Source organism: Macaca mulatta, chromosome X (assembly GCF_049350105.2).
Source record: "Macaca mulatta isolate MMU2019108-1 chromosome X, T2T-MMU8v2.0, whole genome shotgun sequence".
NCBI lineage: Eukaryota > Metazoa > Chordata > Mammalia > Primates > Cercopithecidae > Macaca > Macaca mulatta.
In genome coordinates, this window is record NC_133426.1 from 115353995 (window position 1) to 115373733 (window position 19739).

At 35.3% G+C, this 19739-nt stretch overlaps 1 protein-coding gene across 6 annotated transcripts in view; it reads left to right on the plus strand.

Moving 5' to 3' along the window:
* Window positions 1-19739, plus strand: part of COL4A5 (collagen type IV alpha 5 chain) — a 265725-nt gene that overhangs the window by 118000 nt on the left and 127986 nt on the right. For all 6 annotated transcript variants that reach the window (XM_077988274.1, XM_028841868.2, XM_077988275.1 and 3 more), the window contains 10 exons: window positions 949-1038; window positions 5743-5787; window positions 10163-10207; window positions 10293-10355; window positions 12894-12947; window positions 13292-13318; window positions 15042-15122; window positions 17402-17464; window positions 19434-19469; window positions 19559-19600. In XM_077988274.1, the coding sequence (XP_077844400.1) occupies window positions 949-1038; window positions 5743-5787; window positions 10163-10207; window positions 10293-10355; window positions 12894-12947; window positions 13292-13318; window positions 15042-15122; window positions 17402-17464; window positions 19434-19469; window positions 19559-19600 (546 nt within the window). The remainder of the gene's footprint in view (window positions 1-948; window positions 1039-5742; window positions 5788-10162; window positions 10208-10292; window positions 10356-12893; window positions 12948-13291; window positions 13319-15041; window positions 15123-17401; window positions 17465-19433; window positions 19470-19558; window positions 19601-19739) is intronic.

Genomic DNA, 19739 nt, shown 5'->3' on the forward strand with positions numbered 1-19739 from the left:
CCCAGAATGAGGTCTGACCAGAGACAGCCTTCAAGCCTTAGGAAAGTAGAGGAACTACTTGTAGCCCCGTAGTTGGGAGCATGTGCCATGAAGCTGTGAGCCTTCGGCGTTCTTAAACTTCATAGTGATGAATTATCTTTGTGTAACTGGATCCCCTAGTGTTGGAGTTTATACCCTTACTAGGATTGGCTGTATGCAGATTACCTAACCCTAATATGTTAATCTAAATACCATTAGTACACATGCTGGCTCTGCTACCCCACCTTTCTGGCTGTACAGATATTCACATCAGGCAACCCTACTGTAAAGGTGCTGATAAGATATGGTGGGTCCTCACTGGTAGACAGGCAGTCCTCCTGTCCTGGTGATGATAAAGGCTGCAGTTGGAACTCAGACGTGAGTCATAATTCAGGTAATTATTCTGAGTAAAGGAATTAATGGTGGTGTTTTCTATATACTTTTGTTTTCTACAGTGAATGTGTATTCCTTTTTAGTATTAATTTTACAATTAGAAAAGGTAATGAAAGTTTTTATGTTCTGAAGGTTTTTTTCTGGTTAATTTCAAGCCTGGGAACTTGTCTGATGGTTTCCTTTTACCCTTCCCTGCTCCATACTTATTTAATGTAACCCTTACAGATCTAGTTTCCTGGATTTATTGCTATCTTCCCTGTTAAACTCTTGATGTCAGTATGTTTAAATCTCATTTCATTTCTGATATGCTTTTTACAAGAAAGAAAGAGATTACCATATATGATATAATTTCCAGAGGGTTTATGTTTTCCCCCCCCACATCTTAAGAGGTTTTCTCATGTTAGTAGATACTGTGAATTTGCATAATTAAATTAAGTTAGTTTTGTCTAGATAGTCATGTGATCTTTTTGAATCTCAACTATGCCTGTGCTTGAAAATTCACAAATGACCTTACCTTTCATTCTCATTTAATTTCAGGGAGAGAGAGGGTTTCCAGGTTTGGAAGGACACCCAGGATTACCTGGATTTCCAGGTCCAGAAGGGCCTCCAGGGCCTCGGGGACAAAAGGTATGTATCATGTTGCCAACCAGTAATGCCAGATGAATTAAGTCATCTTAAATGTGGGACTAGGTGTCACATCAACTAAAAAGTTACTGAATTATAGCCAGAAACTAATACGTAAATGAAACAATGGAATGGCAGGCAGTCTGTACTTTATTGTATTTTGTTAAAAAACTAAATATTACTGCCATGTTCAGATGCTTTTGGAAGATGCTGTTGATTTTATGTAGTTATTGACTGCCTTCACCAAAATTAAGTTCTGTCAAGAGCTTAACTGAGCTGGAGAGAGCTGAACTGCCAGTTGTTAGAGTAGCTGATTAAGACAAGAAGCCAAAATGAAAGTAACAGTCAAACCTTTACTCACTTACTGCAATATTATAAGCGGAAAGTTAAACTGGAGAAAGTGCTGACTCCCCCACTGTTCTATTTGTCCCCATGGTGCATCACCAGCAAAGGTCAGATGGATCAGCACAGATGTTGGAAATCATTTGACTGCTGAGGGAGCTCAGAACGAAAAGCTCCTGCAGTTGTATGGACCCAGGGGCAGGGTGGGAGAAGGAGAAGAGCTAGGAGTGGAAAAGTACTGAGTCAGAGTGCAGAAAAAGTATTTTTATGGTTTCTTTCTCCTCCCATAAGAAGGTCTCCACCAAAAGAGGCCTTTAAATGCAGAAATGCGGTTGAGCACAGCCAGCCATGGGAGCCTGAGTCTTTAACTGATACTCACTTCAGAGATTGCAGTGCATTAGCTGTGCACCAAGTCTGCTATGTGGAGAGTAGCTGTCCCTTATGAGGCTTACCAAGAGGACTTTGGTTGGACCCAAACAGTCATAGGTGTTTAGACAAGAGCCATATTCCCAGTTCCATACCTTAATTTTTCAGGACCTGAGTGAGAAACATAAGCTGCCCCACCATGGACCTGAATGGGTTGGGCTTTAAAGGACTCTGTCAAAAACAGGATAATGTCTGAGGCCACAGTAGATTATGGTCATGATATTCTAAGCAGGATGATCAGGCCTGCTTGGAGAACTGCATGTAAGCATGAGCCCCAGCTATTGCCAAACCAATAATAGATGTCCCATAGCCCACTTGATGTATGTTAGAGAGCCAGGAGGTTTTTTTCTTAAGTCTTATGATGGACTGTTCTACTTTGCCAGTTTTCATGGATCTAGGTACAATATGAGGTGCTGGCAATCACAGAGACCCCTCAAAATTGGCCAGCAGGCAGTTAAGGGCTTTATGGTTAGCTAACACTACATGGGCCAAGGAGTTGAAGCTAGTCTGCTTTGTTTCCAAAGCAGTGTCATTAATGACCTCAGCGAGGGTCAAAGACAGGTTGTGAACAACCTTTCCTAACTGAGTGACGCTGACAGTGAGAAAAGTTGTCTGGAGTATTCCCATGAGTAGACCGTAGGTAATGCCAGCTGGCAATTCTCCTGAATAACCGGAGTCTATCTAGTTTTAGAGTTCTCATTTTGTTTTATGTAATGTTTTATGCTTAATGAGAGGGACTGTTTTGAATATTTGAGTTATCTCTTATCAGTGTCCTATTATGTATGTTACATTGGTAGGAATGTTGAAGGCCTGATTTTTACAAAAGAAATAATATCCCAAGAAGAGTGCACACAGTTCTGGGAATGTAAGAATCATTGGTTACCGTGGGGATCAACCAGACAGAAGTCCCTCCTGGTGGGCAGAGTACTTGAATGAAATTGAAATATTTTTGTAAGGTGGAGGCAGGAATAGAGAAATAAATTGCCACCACCATCGAGGCCAAAATGGCTCCAATGACAGATCATATGTCCCTTTTCCCAGATAATTCAATTACTACCATATGGGACAGGAGTGAGTTGACATCTGAGGAGGTATTTTGTTCCTGTGGTATCAGAGACAATTGTTGCAGTCTATCAGGTTCAATGTAATAAAGTTAGGGTACCTGAAGTACTAAAATGGTCCATGTTTAGAGAAGTGTCCATTCGTAATAGCAGCGCAGCAATCAGATGTTTATCTGCAGGGTTCAGCGATAAGGTGACATATACATTAGTTTGTCAAAATCAGAGTCGTGTAAACTACATGGGACAGGCAATCAATGAATTTAGTAAGGTGGAAGTCACAAGGTTAGTCTGTGGGAGAAAGGGAAGAGAGGTTAGATCCCTACCCTCCAGCCCCATGGATCAGCTCATGGATCTGGAGGTAGTCTCAACCTATCAGTTGTGGGGACTCTGTCCATTGACTGCCATGTGGGCAGTCTGTCCCATATCATGAACAAGAATAGCATCTCAATGTGCATATTAAGATATGGAATTGGAAGAGACAATAGTGAACTTAAGACTCAGATAATTTTCTGGGTTTTTTTTTTTTAAATGACTCTTTTGGCTGAGTGCCTTTTTCCATCTGTATTAGGTAGACTGGTGAATTGATATATGAAAGGACTACTTCTGATCATTTGCCTGGAAAGGAAAACTGGCTTAAAACCCTTTTTCTTAATTTTATTATTTTATATAATGTTGGTACATCATGTTGTTAGAGTATTAAGGAAATCAAATGGATACTTACTAAGTAGTCTTTCCAATAAACGGAGAAAATTAATTTAAATGCATGAATACTTTTTAACACTTAACTATAATCAGAGCTTAGATTTTGGGAGAATGTTGGTCATGATCTCTGGGAGGATAGCAGTACATCAGGTAGTTTTGTTAGATTTAAGAGCAGAAGGGACCTGTGCTAAATTTCTCAAGTAGAACTTTAGTACTTAGAAAACAGCAGGACCCTAAATGTCTGCATACAATTTTGGTAGATGAACTACTCAACTGAATTTCCTGTCTCTAATGGCACATCAAGAGCAAGAGCAACAGAATGATTCTTGTGCACCCAGGAGTAGCACAGAAGTATCAGAGATATCTGAAAGAGTCAAGTGGATGGAATTGGGCACTAACTCGGCAGCAATCCATGCATCCTATTGGCATGGAACAACTCAATGAATACCAGCTTGGACTAGACTGTAGCACTCCTCAACATATTGGAACTAGTTAAGTTATCCAAAACTGAGACACGATCTTGTGAAAATGAAGTGGCAACTCCAATGGACTGAGATTAAACTTCAGCCATGTTATAGAAATAGGCATTTTGGAAGAGAATTAAGTTAAGCTACAGGAAAAGTTACATTTCTTGTATCTAAGTTTACTTGGGATTAGGGACTGAGTTTCTTGCACCCCATGCTTGCTGAGAGATGGCAGTTTTAATAAAGATTTGTGTTCAATTAAAATAAGTTACCTAAATTAGAACTCCTTTGAAATAATTTAGTATTAACTAGGACCATTCTACAATAACATGATCATTTATAAAGGTGTGCTTGTATGCAGGTTAAGTTTAGAAAGCAGTCCAATTTTTTTTTGTGATTTCATTTCAATTATCTGAAAAGAGAGAAGGTAAACTGCTTTCTAAACTTTCAGGATTCTGAATTTGAAGCATTGTGTGCTTCTATGTCCAGTATGACTCCATGTTTCCCCGAACAGCTGAACTTATACCCTTTATGTGATTGGGTATTCTGGTACATGTGTATGTTAACATATATACTAAGTCAAAAAACTTGTAGGATTATTCTTTAATCTGTACACTCGTAATTTTCCAAAGGTTTTTTTATTCTAAAAAATCAAATTTAGTTAATTTTTGATAGGCAGTATGTTCATGTCATTCAAAATAAATTAAGAGGGTATACAATTAAAGTTCTGCTTTTCACCTGTGTCCATTAGTCCCTGACTTATGCACACACACTTTAACAACCTTTGTTTGTAAAATAGTAGCACATTGAACACACAGTTTGACCTTTGTTTTAATTTAATATACATTGTAGACATCATATTATCAATATATACAGAACTTCCTCATTTTGTATAACTGCATTGTATTTCATTGTATATATAAACCATAAGTTAACATTGTGTACATATAAACCATAAATTATTAAGCTAGTCCCCTGTTGATAATTATTTAGGTAGGTTTCAATTTTTTGCTTTTAAAAGTTCCTTTTCCTTGGAGCAGAATTAGGTTTTTTAATTCCGATTTTTTAAAGAAAATAATGAAAACTCAGTGAGGTAAGACTCAATTCTCAGTAATGCGGTTGTGACTAGAAATGGGTACATATATTAACATACACACATGGGTAGGTTCTTTTGTATGGAACTGACAGCTAGAAAGGAAAGTTTATGGTTCTTTTTAAATCGTTCTTAAGCTATGCCAATACAAAGTGCATTATAAAACAAAGCAGAGGTTTAAAAACAGCAGATTCAAGAACAGCACATATTTGGGCTCAGAGATGATGCTCATTATACAAGCATGGCAAGCAGATTAACATAATGTGGTAACTGACCAGATTTTCAGCTCCTATTTTGTTTATAAATAATTTGGAGAATGACTGTATCAATATTTTATCTTTGTTTTCTTGTATGATTCATAATTAACTTTATAGGTATAAAGTTTCATTCATATGTCAGCGATTTCCTTCTCAGGAAATAAAGGCCTTTCTTATTTGGGGTCATACAATTTACCTCAATGCTTTCAGTCTCAATAGTAATTGCTTCTTCCTTGGGTGTATAAGTTTTTCACTAACTTTCACAGATGTTTACAGTAGTTTAAATCTCCTATTTTATAATTGAAAATTAGTTATTTGAGGACTTTTTTGAAGGAAAAAACTAAAAATATTGCATTTTTCAGGGTGATGATGGAATTCCAGGGCCACCAGGACCAAAAGGAATCAGAGTAAGTAGTATTTTCTCTATATCAAATACTTTGTTGGTGGAAACAGATAAAGAACAATGAAATATTATGAGATAGTTGGAAAAGACCCATATTAAAAGGCAGGAAGATAAATACAGTCTTCAAAAAATTACATTTAAGAGTTGGTATGTGTCTGTAACTAACCCTTCTTTAGTATTTTGATAGCTATTATATATATGTGTATATATATATGTCTATTTAATATAAAATGATTTTAAAGTAGCTTATGGTTGAGAATTATGAAAGTCCTGAATTCTAAAGTTTGTCGTTTAATTAAAAATCTGTATCATATAGTTGGTTTAAACCAGAACTTCCTAACTGGTGTGATTATCTCAGCCTAGGTCCAGAAGGCTGGTTACCTCAGACTGTATATACTCCTAGTGTACGATGTATAAACATTATCATTCTTTTGTGTATCTGGAAGAGAATAAGTTTAGTTAAAACCACTATATTAAAGAATAACTATTTTGGAATACTGCATTTCTTCAAATCTAACGTGCGTGACTTTTCAAGTCTTGAGGCTCTGAAAAGTAAGGATGCATCTCAAAATTGAAATGTACATTTAGTATAATTTTTTCTCAAAAGCTTTTAAGTTGACATATGTCTTACCGTGTATTTTACAACTGAGAGGAAACTGTAGTTTAAAAAATAGTACTGGCTTTTAAAAAATCACATTTTCTGAACCTCAGCTTCTTCATTTGTTAAGTTAGAGAGCTAAACAGAACAATCTCCAAGGTCCCTTTTAGCTCTGAAATACCGTGTTCATAGATTGATGAAGCTCCCTAATTTGAAAATAAAATACATAATTGGTGACATAGCATGTTTACATGTGTGACAAAGCTAACCATTTGATCTTCAGAAATTTAGTAGATGTATAAATTTTACAAACATTAAAAATATTATATTTGCTATATACTTCTTAAAAGCATGTAGCTTGCCTTGTGTGCATCTTATGACTGATACGGATAGGGTACTGGAAAAGCAGGGAAGAAACTCAAAACCCTTAGTTTATTTCAGCAGACATAATTCTTTATTTTTCTGTAAAAATTGATATCAATATACTATTAAAGCTCTTTATAATAATAAAAATAATTTTTAATATCCCTATAGTTAACATTAACTATGTTCTATATTCTAAGCACTATTTAGACTAAAAAGAATTGGCTGTTTTCTCAGTTCTCATTGCAGGTGTTTGAGAGTGCTTTGATACTCCATGTCCCTCAACTAGAACTCCAGTTCTTGGGAATAGGTGGCCTGATAGTTTCTGCATCCTCAGGTGTCAGCTCACAGACAATTCTTGACATGGAGAATTTTGAAGACATTATTGTGGAAACTGATAAAAATATACAAATGTACAGAGCATATAGTATAATGACCCCCCATGAACTCATCACCCAGCTTCAAAAATTAACAACATTTTGATAGTTTTGTTTAACATATACCTTACCTCTTTATTTTTTGGAATATTTTAAGGTAAATCCCTTGCATCATTCATTCTACCAATGAAAACTTCAGCATGCCCCTCTAACTAACAACCACATAACAACTAAACCATCATCATACCTTTAAACATTAGGAATAGTTTTTCAGTACTCTGACGTTCAGTGCACATTCAGTTTTCCTCAGTTGTCTGAAAGATGTCCTTTTATAATGGTTTATTCAACTTAGACCCAAGCAAGTTCCATGTATTGCTTTGGGTTGCTGTTTATTAAACTTGTTTTATTATGCCATCAGAAAAACTGGGTCATTGTACTGCGTTCCACATTCTGGATTTGGCTGATTTGTTTCTTCATGATGTCATTTAAATTGTTCCTCTGTCCCCCATATTTCTTGCAAATTTCAGGTTGCCTTGGAAGAGGCACTAAAGAACTTTCTGGGAGTACAGAATTGTACACTTAAGATTGGTATATTTTGCTGTATGTAAATCATACTGCAATAACATTAAAGAAAATAGGAAAAAGTATACTTTATAGGTAGTGTTGTGAACCTAACTATTGAATAACCTTATGCAGCATGAATATCAGGCTATTCTTTTTTTTTTTTTTTTTTTTTTTTGATGTTAGGTTTGATCAGTATTCTCAGATAACATTAGCCTGATTCTGCCATCAAAAATTTCCCTGTCAACTTACACTAATGATTTGGCACCCATGGATGGTCATTATTTTGTTCAGACTTGCAAGATGCTGATTTTTAAAATTCTATTAATCATTCATTTATTAGCTGGAATTCTAATAAGGATGAGTTGCTACACCAGAAACTTCAAGTGGTCATCAAGGAAAGTTCTTTGACTTTTTGTTTTCATCATATGCACATGGAATTTGTGTGTTTCAATCAATTGTAGTCATGTTTTTGAAGGCCAGTTTGTCCCATCTTTTGCCTGTGAAAGCCTTTTAAAGTTGACTCCTGTCCTGTGTTCTTTTCAGAAAACTCCACTGATCTTTGATAACTTCTTGCTTTTTGGCACAGCAAGCTCTTTCAGGCTCATCCTTTGCATTTTCCCTTTAGATCTGAAATGGGCCATATCTCTGATTCCAGGTTCTTTTTAGTGAAAAATGTGATTTAGATACCACAGTCTGAATGTTACGGGTCTTTATTGCTACTGGATTTGTCATTGTTTCAATGTCTTCTCAGTGGAAATATGTATTTTTAAGAGAAAATTAACATGAGTTCATATTATTACTTCCAATTGCAATTTAAAATTAAGAAAGGTTTTGTATACTTGTTATCTCTCCCCCTCATCTCTCTCTCTGTTGAGGTGAAAATGTTCATTCCTAATAACATAAATGTAATTTCTTATTAATATGCTTCAAAATAACAATGTATAATTTAACAAAATGACAATTTAAATTTTAATGGTGATAATAGGATTCTTGAGAGCCATTAATTATTTATTTGCTGGGATTTTCCCCTTTGAATTGACCAGTTTTGCTAAAGAATTACAGTCAAGACACCACGTTTGATGAAAGGCACTTGAAGTAATTCTTTTCTCTATATGGTTTTGTCAACAACTTGAAACATAGGTACACTGGATCCAATTTATTTTTCATTTTTAATGATTTCCTTTTTTACCTTTTAAAAAATTTTTAAATTATTTAAAATGTCTATGTGGTTTTATAAGACAAGGTGTAGTCAGAGATGCTTCCCTTTCTTTCTTGCCATTTCCCTAGTGTTTTAATCTTCCTTTGAGAGGTAATCATTAGTTTTTACACAGTAATCATAGTTTTACATGATGTGAATGTGCCATAATTTATTTAGTCATGTTCCTGTTGGTGGTCATTTGAGTTGTGTATTAGTCTGTTCTCACACTGCTTATAAAGACATACCCAAGACTAGGTAATTTATAAAGGAAAGAAGTTTAATGGACTAACAGTTCCACATGGCTCAGGAAGCCTCACAATCATGGCAGAAGATGAAAGAAGAGCAAAGGGACATCATACATGGCAGCAGGCAAGAGAAAATGAGAGCCAAACAAAAGGGGAAACTCCTTATAAAACCATCAGATTTTGTGAGACTTACTACCACAAGAACAGTATGGGGAAACTACCCCCATGATTCAATTATCTCCCACCGGGTCCCTCCCACAACATGGGGGAATTATGGGAGCTACAATTCAAGATGAGATTTCGTTGGGGACACAGCCATACCGTATCAAGTTGTTTCTAATTTTAACTATAACTGGTTATATGATTGTTTCTAAACTTTAGCTATAAGAATGCTGCAGTTGTTAACTTTGTTTCTCATATTTTGTTTCATAATTTCTAGGGTATCTTCAGGATAGATTCTTAGTAGTGAAATGCTAGGTCAAAAGGCAAATGCATGGGTAACTTTGCTAGATATTTCCAAATTTCCCTCCACAGCGTATGAATCTTCATTAGCAGTATATGAGAATACTTTTTCACCATAGCCTCAGCTACAGAGAATATTGTCAAACTTGTATTTTTGCCAATCATGAAAGAGAAATTTAAGAATTTTGGGAGTGATCACTGTTAATGTCTTCAGGGGCAATATATTTGCTCCTCCCCCATCCCCTGCTGAATTAATTTTTCATCACAAACCTGGGAGATCTTTATCTGTTAGAAGAGACATTTCATCCACGAATTTGCCTCCTCCTAATAAGTGCAATGAAGACAATACTCCCTCGAACTGAAGTTTCTTTTATAGTTTTCAATAAAAGAGACTTTTAAACACATATAAGAGATTTTTCTCTAATGTTTCAAAGAACAATGAGTGGTAATAAATAGTGAGACACATTTTTTCCAAATCTATTCTAAAATAATTTTCATAATATCCTTAGGTAGGATATTATTTTATTGTTATTGGTTGTCATTTAGTTTAAGGATTTTATTTCTTCTTATAGGGTCCTCCTGGACTTCCTGGATTTCCAGGGACACCAGGTCTTCCTGTAAGTAGCATTTCACTTTTGAGTTTGAAAACTCTTGAAAAGTAATCTAAGACATATTATACATGTGTTGTGTTGCTTTTCAAAGGGAATGCCAGGCCATGATGGGGCCCCAGGACCTCAAGGTATTCCTGGATGCAATGGAACCAAGGTGAGATCCATCCACTTAATCTTAGGTAGTATACTTGACAATAATTAACTTAAAAACCTAAAGAAATCAATATGAAGAATGTAGAAGAAGGGATATAGTGGCTTCAGGTCTAGGATATTACATAAAGTATGCTCTGACTATAATTTTCTATATATTGAACTATCAATAATTTCATTAAACATTTATAATTAGGTGGGATGTTGCATTGGGTTGAAGATTACTTACCAAATCCTTTTTTGGCTTTAGCATAAAGTAGAATGAGAATTAAAACAGAATTAGGACATATATGTTTCAAATATTATATCAGTTGTTGAAAGTAACACTTCTGAATGTCATTCATTTGCTTTGCCATTATTAAAAACCTAGGTACAATTTATGTTTTCAAATATTTCATGTTTTTAAGTTTTTTTAACACACCAAATAACTTCCTTAAGAAAAATCTTAAAAAATTATATGTAATGCAGCACATCCATTTTTACTATAAACCGTCAGTATGAAACCTGAAACTTCTTCATCGGCAAAGATGATACGTTTAACAATTTTAAATAACCGTAACTTTAGATATGGCAAACTTTTTGTTTCTGATCCAATGTTTCTTCTCTTTAGTCAACTGTTGGATTGAATATAAAGTAATAGATAGCAAGAAAAAATGAGGAAATTTTGCTCTTTTTGTAAGCTTACATATTATAACCAATTCTTATTCCCTCCCTTTTCTCCTTTTCCTTTAGGTTAATGCAATATATTGTTATTCTCTGTATTTTCTTTTGGTATTTTCTGTTTTTCACATAATATTCTGTAAAACTATTCATAAAATACCTTAGATCCTTCTTTCTTTGTTTCGTTTTGTTTTGTTTTTTGAGACGGAGTCTTGCTCTGTTGCCTATGCTGGAGTGCAATGGCATGATCTTGGCTCACTGCAACCTCTGCCTCCCGGATTCAAGTGATTCTCCTGCCTCAGCTTCCTGAGCAGCTGGGATTACAGGCATGTGCCACAATGCCCAACTAATTTTTTTGGTATTTTTAGTAGAGATGTGGTTTCACCATGTTGGTCAGGCTGGTCTCAAACTCCTGACCTCTTGATCCACCCGCCTTGACCTCTCAAAGTGCTGGGACTACAGGTGTGAGCCACTGCGCCTGGCCAGATCTTTCTAACTAATGGCATATGTCAGATTTTATATAGGGCATATTTTTAAAATAACTCGAACAAACTATTTTGCATTACAATGGCCATATTTTGTGATAATTACTGTACTATATACTTGAGGCAGTACAGTTCTTTTCATCTCCAATATTTCTTCAGGTCAATGTAACCCTTGTTAATAATAATTTTTTAAATTTGGGATTTGTGAGGACCAATCATGTTCTTCATTTTAGCTAGGGCAACCTTAAAGTAATAAGACCAATGTGGAGTTAGTTTACCTGATACATTTCATGTTAAATTGGACTAAATTTTTGTGCCTTGTCTGGTTATTTGTTTATTTTTATATACTTACTTATTTTTGCCAGTGTGCTTTAAGCAACAAACAGACCACTAGCCAAAGTTTCAAATTTGAAGGCCCAGTGTATCTATAATCAGGACAGTGTGCTATATGATTAAAGGGAGCATTGATTAACTTGTGTTTCAGGCTTCCAATTATGTGAGTAACAAACTTTAAACAAATTAAATTGTTTTATTATGCATATTTTAAGTCTGAATGCTTTTCTTACATTTCTTACTATGTAAGTAAAAGAATGAACTTTAAAGTTGGAGCCACAATATATAGGTTTTTTTCTTTTTCTCTCTTTTAAACTTGATGTCTAGGCCACTTCCTTTCTCTCGGGACCTACTTTTCCCATGTGCAACAAGGTGGAGAGAAGGGTATTGGACTCACAAAGACACAACAGTAGTAATTTTATTCTTTCAAACCTTCTGATGAAGTTGTTTCTAGGATTACCATGGCGTATAGGTATTTGAAATGAGGTTGCTTTGGTGTTCTTCAACAATTTCAGCTTTTGTTTTCTAAACCAAGTGTCCATATTAGTACTGGGTGCCTAGAAAACATAATGACCTGCAATTGCTAGAACTATTGCTATTATTGTCCTCTTGGTGATATTAATGGCCTTCTTTCTTACCATCTTTTCCCCTTTACAAAAATAATTTGAAATCGTTTATGATAAAAGAAAAATGTAATAGAGCAGTTAAAGTAAGAATCTATATAACACATGGGCAGGAAATTGGGGCAGATCATTAACTATTAAATGTGATGATAGGAATTTGTGGCGTGATTGTCTCAAAATGTCTTTGTTGGAAGAAAAGAACTGAGGTGGATGATTTTTTTTCTTTGCTTCTGATTGGGATGGATGAATTGGGATAAAAATTGAATTGATATGGATAGTTGATATTGAAGTAATTGGAAAGTGAAGGCTAATGAACTTTTTGGCAATCTGGTATGTTTCAAAATGGCTTTTACAGAAATCTTTTCAAGAAATCATATCTTGATGGTATAGTTATTCTTTGTTTCTTGTTCCTCCATGCTCTTTATTTTTAACTCCTTCTAGGGAGAACGTGGATTTCCAGGCAGTCCCGGTTTTCCCGGTTTACAGGGTCCTCCAGTAAGTTATAAAATTTGGGATTATGATGAACACAGGAATTAACAAAAGAAGCAGACATGTAGTGAGAAAGCCCAGTGCATTCATGTGGAACAAAGTAATACATTTTAAAGTAATAAACTAGAGGAAAATGTTTCAAAAAGAAGTTGGTAATATAGCTTTCTGCTGGGCAAAAGCAAGAATTTTATATGTATATAAATGTCACCTCTAAGTATCCTAAGATATATCCTATTCAGAAATGATGCTACAGCAGTCTACTCAGTTTATACTCTATTTAGAAAGCATTCTGTAATTGACTTGTTTCTCTCTCATACATATAAAATAATCCTTTTTCTTTTTAATAATAGGGACCCCCTGGGATCCCAGGTATGAAGGTAAGCATCTCATCCTGGGGAACGAATGTTTTGAATAAAATATTAGGATAGCCCGCAACTTCAATAGGATAATGACTCAAACTTCTGTCTTAAAATTGATGTTTTAGAAGTTGTGCAGGTATAAACTTACAAGCTTGTAAGCTTGTAAACTTACAAGTAGTCTCCTGTGTTCCCATGGCTTTAAGTACCTTGTATGTGCTGATACACTTGAAAATGTGTATATTAGACTTGAGTTTCTTTTCTGACACTTTAAGTCTTCATCTTCTTACACTTTGATACAGTTGACCACCTACTCTCTGTAGAATTATTTTTTTCCCTGGCTTCTGTTACACTGTCCTTTCCTGATTTTTCTTCTGCACCTCTGGTTATTCTGCAGTCTTTTATGTAAGCTCATTCTTTTATGCCCATCAAGCATCAGGTCACAGTCTGTACTCCTTCTTCCCAGAAATATTATTAATGCCCATATTATTGATTACTATCTAGTTACTGAATACCAAATCAGACTTTTCTTCTGAGTTAGCTATGTATATTCATCAGCCTCTCTGACATCTCCACATGTTCCAAGTAAACCCACCCACAAAATAAACCTGCTCCTCCCTCTGGCTCCTCGTATCTCAGATTTACATCTCTATATGTTATGTACACTTTTACATGATCTCAAAACCCGGAAGTTAACATTTATATTTTCCATTCTTTCACACACCTCCTCATTCAATTCCATCACTAAACACTAAGTGTGCCTATAAAAGGCATCTTAAATTCATCCACTTTTCTTCATTTCCACTATTACCACGTTAGTCATAATGTCTCATCTTGATTACTGCAATAACCTCTTATCTAGTCTCTTTTTTTCACTACTGCTCCATCCTTACCTCCCCTCCTGTTTTATTCTTTACAAAGCAACCAAGAATGATGTTTTTAAAGTGTTAATTGATAATTTAATCTCCCTGCTTATAAATCTTCAAGGACTTTCTACTGTGTATCTAAGGTAAAGTCCATAGTTTGTTTGTAAGAACTGCATGCTCTGGTCCTTGCCTACATTGACAGCCTTATCTTAAACCACTAAACTTATCCTTTAGCTCACTGACCACATCAGTCTGCATTTAGTTATTGGGATATGCCAAACGTTTTGCTTTTGGAGTCTTTCGTGTATATGGTTTACTTTGCCTAATATTCTTCCTCCTGTCTTTACCTGAATGACTCATTATCCTTCAAGTCTCAGGCTGAATGTTACCTTCACAGATTGCCCTTCTTTGACTACCCAAACTAAAGTAATTTTCTCCACTAGTTTTTTTTCAATTATTGTACCACGTATTTTTCTTCATAGCCCTTAATATTCGCAGCCCTTGATGTTGTCATCTTATATTTTTACATATTAGGGTCTGTATTTTCCCATTATATTGTTAGCTTTATGAGAACAGAGGCCTTGTTTATCTTCTCTATTACTGATTACCCAGAACCTACCACAGTTGTTGGCAAAGACTTAATATTTACTACGTATTTTTTACGAGTAACTGAAGGTACTACACTCTTAATAAATCTACTGTTCTTCAGTGTACTCTGGCCACTTCCTCATTTTCCTTTAAAAGTTTTTTATTACTGAGATGGCCTAATCTTTTAGTACATCTCTGTTACAAATTGAATCTTCAGATCATTTTTGTGGTTTGCTGGTTTTCATGTATAATAACTGTGTCTTAGAACTTCCATTGATGGCTTCTTTTAGGGTGAACCAGGTAGTATAATTATGTCATCACTGCCAGGACCAAAGGGTAATCCAGGATATCCAGGTCCTCCTGGAATACAAGTAAGTATCCGGTGATTTTCTTTTTTTGCTATATTGATTAAACCAAAAGATTACAACAATCCCTCAACCTTTAGTACTCTCTGTTTTTGTCGTAAAAATTATCATCAGATGTTTACTAGACATTACATGTACTTTCTACCTGAAAATAAAAGCAATCTGGACCAGGGAGAATTTTAACATCTGCTTCATTCTTTTGCTTTTCTATCCAGTTTTTTGGGGATTGGCAGCAGAAATAGGGTTCTATATTCTTATTCTTGTACTGTGGAGAGCAGTAGGGTCTTTTGTACATTTACAAAAGACCTAATTAAAAATAAAAAGTATGGGTGTCCCATTGAATATATTAAAATATATCATTTGTAACACTATCAGTTATGCATAACATATGAACATATTTTGAAGGCTGAAGGAATACAGTTTATGCATAGTGAACATCAAATGTAATCTTAAGAAAAAAATTTTAGCCTGTAGAAAACATGCATAGAGAGAGCAGTAACTTTCGAATGTAGATTAGGAGGTCAATTTCTCAGGGTTTATATTTCATGATAATTGATTCCTTTGCCCAAAATAAAAAATCAAAACTTTCTGGTAGTTTATCACTAAGATACAAGACTGGGGACTTTTTTCATTAGCTACCTTCTCATTTCTTACTTGATATCACCCATCCACAGTTTTTAAAATTCACTCAATCTTGCCCTTTATATTTTATAAATTGTTATGAAGTAATATTTGAAAATACAACAGAATACATGCAAAATATACGTATGTTATGAAGCATAACTATAAAGTGAACAACATTTAAAAGCTAGAAAATTACAAATGATTTTTAATCAACCTGTGTGTCCCTTGGTAACCAAATCCTTCTGCTTTGCCCCAAGACATAGCTACCCTCCTGAGTTTTCCACTGTGCCTTAAAAATAGCTTTATTATATATGCATATATTTCTAAGTAATAGAATATTTAGTTTTGCTTTATAAAATAATGTAATATTTATGTAGTTTTCTGCAACTTACTTTTTCTACTTGATATGCTAAGATTCATCCATATTATTGGATATGGCTTTAGTTCACTCAGTTTCACTTTCATATAACTTTCCATTTGTGAACATACTACAATTTGGTGTTTTTTGTTTTATGTGGTGTTTGTTGTTGTTGTTGTTGTTTTGAGATAGCATCTTGCACTCTTGCCCAGAAAGGAGTGCAGTGGCATGATCATGGCTCACTGCAGTCTCGACCTCCTGGGCTTAAGCAATCCTCCCACCTCAGCTTCCTGAGTAGCTGGGACCACAGGTGCACATCACCACACCTGGCTACTTTTTAAAATTTTTCGTGGAGACAAGGTCTCACCATGTTTCCAAGGCTGGTCTCAAATATCTGAGCTCAAGCGATCCTCCTGTTTAGGCCTCCCAAAGTATTAGTTAGGATTACAGGTGTGAGCCTCTGTGCCAAGCCCACAATTTTTTCATTACAAAAAAATCCATGATTTATATCTAACTATAGAATTGCTAGATTGTAGGCCAAATTTTCGGTTTTTAACATGCCAAATTATTCCATAACACTTGTATCATTCTCTTATAATTTATCCCAGTTACTCTTATTTCCCTCTGTCTTTAATCTTATCTATTTTTAAATTAGAGAAGCTATCTTGAAAGTACTAGCCTTTCCCTTCTCATTTATAGCATAAAAGCCCCAACTAAATGCATACCTTTATCACTTTATTTTGTAAATTTTCCTTATTATTTGTCTTATATTTATTTACCACTTTAAACCACAAGTTTTCTTATAACTACTTAATCCTTTTATCCCTATGCATTTTAAAATTTCACTTAGAATATTGCTGAATGATAAAATTGTAGAGCAGAATTCCAGTGACAACTGAAGTTTAAATGAAGTCTAAATTTCATCCATTTAGTTCTTTGTAAGATACAATGAGGGGGCCGGGCACAGTGGCTCACACCTGTAATCCCAGCACTTTGGGAGACCGAGTCATGATATCGAGAGCAGTCTGGCCAACATGGTGAAACCCCGTCTCTACTAAAAATACGCTAATTAGCCAGGCGTGGTGGCAGGTGCCTGTAATCTCAGCTACTCAGGAGGCTGAGGCAGGAGAATCACTTGAACCCAGGAGGCGGAGGTTGCAGTGAGCCGAGATCATGCCATCGCACTCCAGCCTGGGCAACACGAGTGAGACTTCATCTACAAAAAAAAAATACAATGAAGGGCTTGTTTTTTTAGTTTTTTTGGTTTTTATTTTCATCATTTTCTTTACTCACTTTATAACAGGGCCTACCTGGTCCCACTGGTATACCAGGGCCAATTGGTCCCCCAGGACCACCAGGTTTGATGGTAAGCTCTCTTCTTTAATTTAATTTCTCCCCCTTTCCTTTCTGACTTCTTTCATGAATATTAATATTATTTATAATACTTGAAAACATAATGCATTCTCAACATTCCCAATTTATAATTTTCTTATTTAAAGGTGACTTTACAATGATGTGGTGAATAATATGCATTCTAAGTAATGGCTCCATTTTATAGATGGAAAAATGAGGTATATAAAAGGAAAGATTTATGATGAAATATTTTGTTGGTTGCTTCTTGATGTATCAGTGTTGAAGTCAATTCTGGCCATTTCAGAAAGTCTTTTAAGGCAGTTTCCTAATCACTTGATGAAACATGTTTCTTCAAACTGCAATTTTTTGTTTAAGAAGAACAAAAGCAGGGCTTCATAAAAAATACTGGCTTTCATTTCTTAGGCGCCTGGGACAAAACAGTAGAATTGGTGAGGGGAGCGATCACTATGCAATTGGTCACAGGTTTTTATACCCGCAAAACTTCTACAGATCCTGAATGTGTAACCGATTCTCTTACTTTACTACCTCTATAGTCACTCTTATTTTCTATCCTTGTAAATTCTAAGTATTTTTACTTCTGCAATACTTAGATTTCATTCAAGTCATGTTTTGGACTTACAAGTTTGCTGTTGCCCTCTTAAAAGGCCAAGACAATTGTATTTCAGTAGAAGTAATTTCTCATGTGCCACTCTATCTCTCATCTACCATATATTTAAGTGACAGTTTTCATTATACCTGTATAGGTTGTACATTTTTGTTTGTGACAATTGGTCCTGCACTTTTGAATGAAGGAAATAATGTTTGATAAATACTAGAGGAATCTACCAGAAAAGATTGTGATTTCTGCTTTCCTATAACTTTTTGGGGGAAGATTACAAAACCCTTCAGTTTGTTTTAGTTGTAGACTTCATGCAAAGCATGAAACTATGGACTTTTACACTTTTTCCTAATTCTGCTGTTGGAACATTGGTGCCCCTTGAGTATGTTGTTACACCTTGAATTTCCTGAACCATTGTGGCCACTTAACCGATTCACTTTACATTTCTGGATATTCCTTGAATTAACCCTAATTCAACAGGTGAAGCCAAATCTTAGAAATGCCACCAAGAGGCCGGGTGCGGTAGGTCATGCCTGTAATCCCAGCACTTTGGAAGGCTAAAGCGGGTGGATCACCTGAGGTTGGGAGTTCGAGATCAGCCTGACCAATATGGAGAAACCTTGTCTCTACTAAAAATACAAAAAATTAGCCAGGCTTGGTGGTGCATGCCTGTAATTCCAGCTACTCGGGAGGCTGAGACAGGAGAATCGCTTGAACCCAGGAGGCAGAGGTTGTGGTGAGCCGAGATCGTTCCATTGCACTCCAGCCTGGGCAACAAGAGGGAAACTCCGTCTCAAAAAAAAAAAAAAAAAAAAAAAAAAAAACAACGAAAGAAATGTCACCAAGATACAATATATAAATAAATAGGCCCATTGAGGTTAAGAGGCAACATACTTGAGCAGAAAGGTGCCTATTTAATTTTTCAAACCTTGAAACATTCTCAAATACACAAAGTCAGATTGTATAAAAATCAAACTGGATTTTAAAAAATAACACATGGTTTTTGGAACTTGATAGTTAATTGCGTTATGGTACCTAAATTTACCTATAATTCTGATGTGAAAAATTTGATGGGCTGTTGAGATTAACTTTTGAATTGATTTTTGACACTGGGGCTACCTGTCTAACTCTGCCCATCCCAGTTTTTTTCTCTTGCCCATTTCTGTTCTGTCATCAGAGGTACTCACGTTCATCTAACTCATTTTAATCAGTTAAAACGTGTGTCTCTGACTAAAATGAAAACAGACAAGAAAATACTATTTTGATGTGCTTTTTCACACCTTACTCTTTCTGAAACTAAGTAACTTTTAAAATTAACTTATTAATATAACATTTTATTTTCTCTTTTTTCTTCTCTTCATAGGGCCCTCCTGGTCCACCAGGACTTCCAGGACCAAAGGTAATTTTCTTTTTCTTTATATCTTTTATTTGGTGTGTATTCTTTTCGTACTGTCAGTGAGATTTTTAAATGGAAACTTCTCTTTCCAGGGGAATATGGGCTTAAATTTCCAGGGACCCAAAGGTGAAAAGGTGAGTAAAGAAAGAGAGTTGGTTATTCAGCCCTCAGCTTTCTCTTTTTGTAGTCATTTGAACTGCCTTCTTTCTTTCTCTTGCTTCTTGCAGTTATCTTATCTTACATGTCATATTATTGTCTGTGGTGGTTATGAAA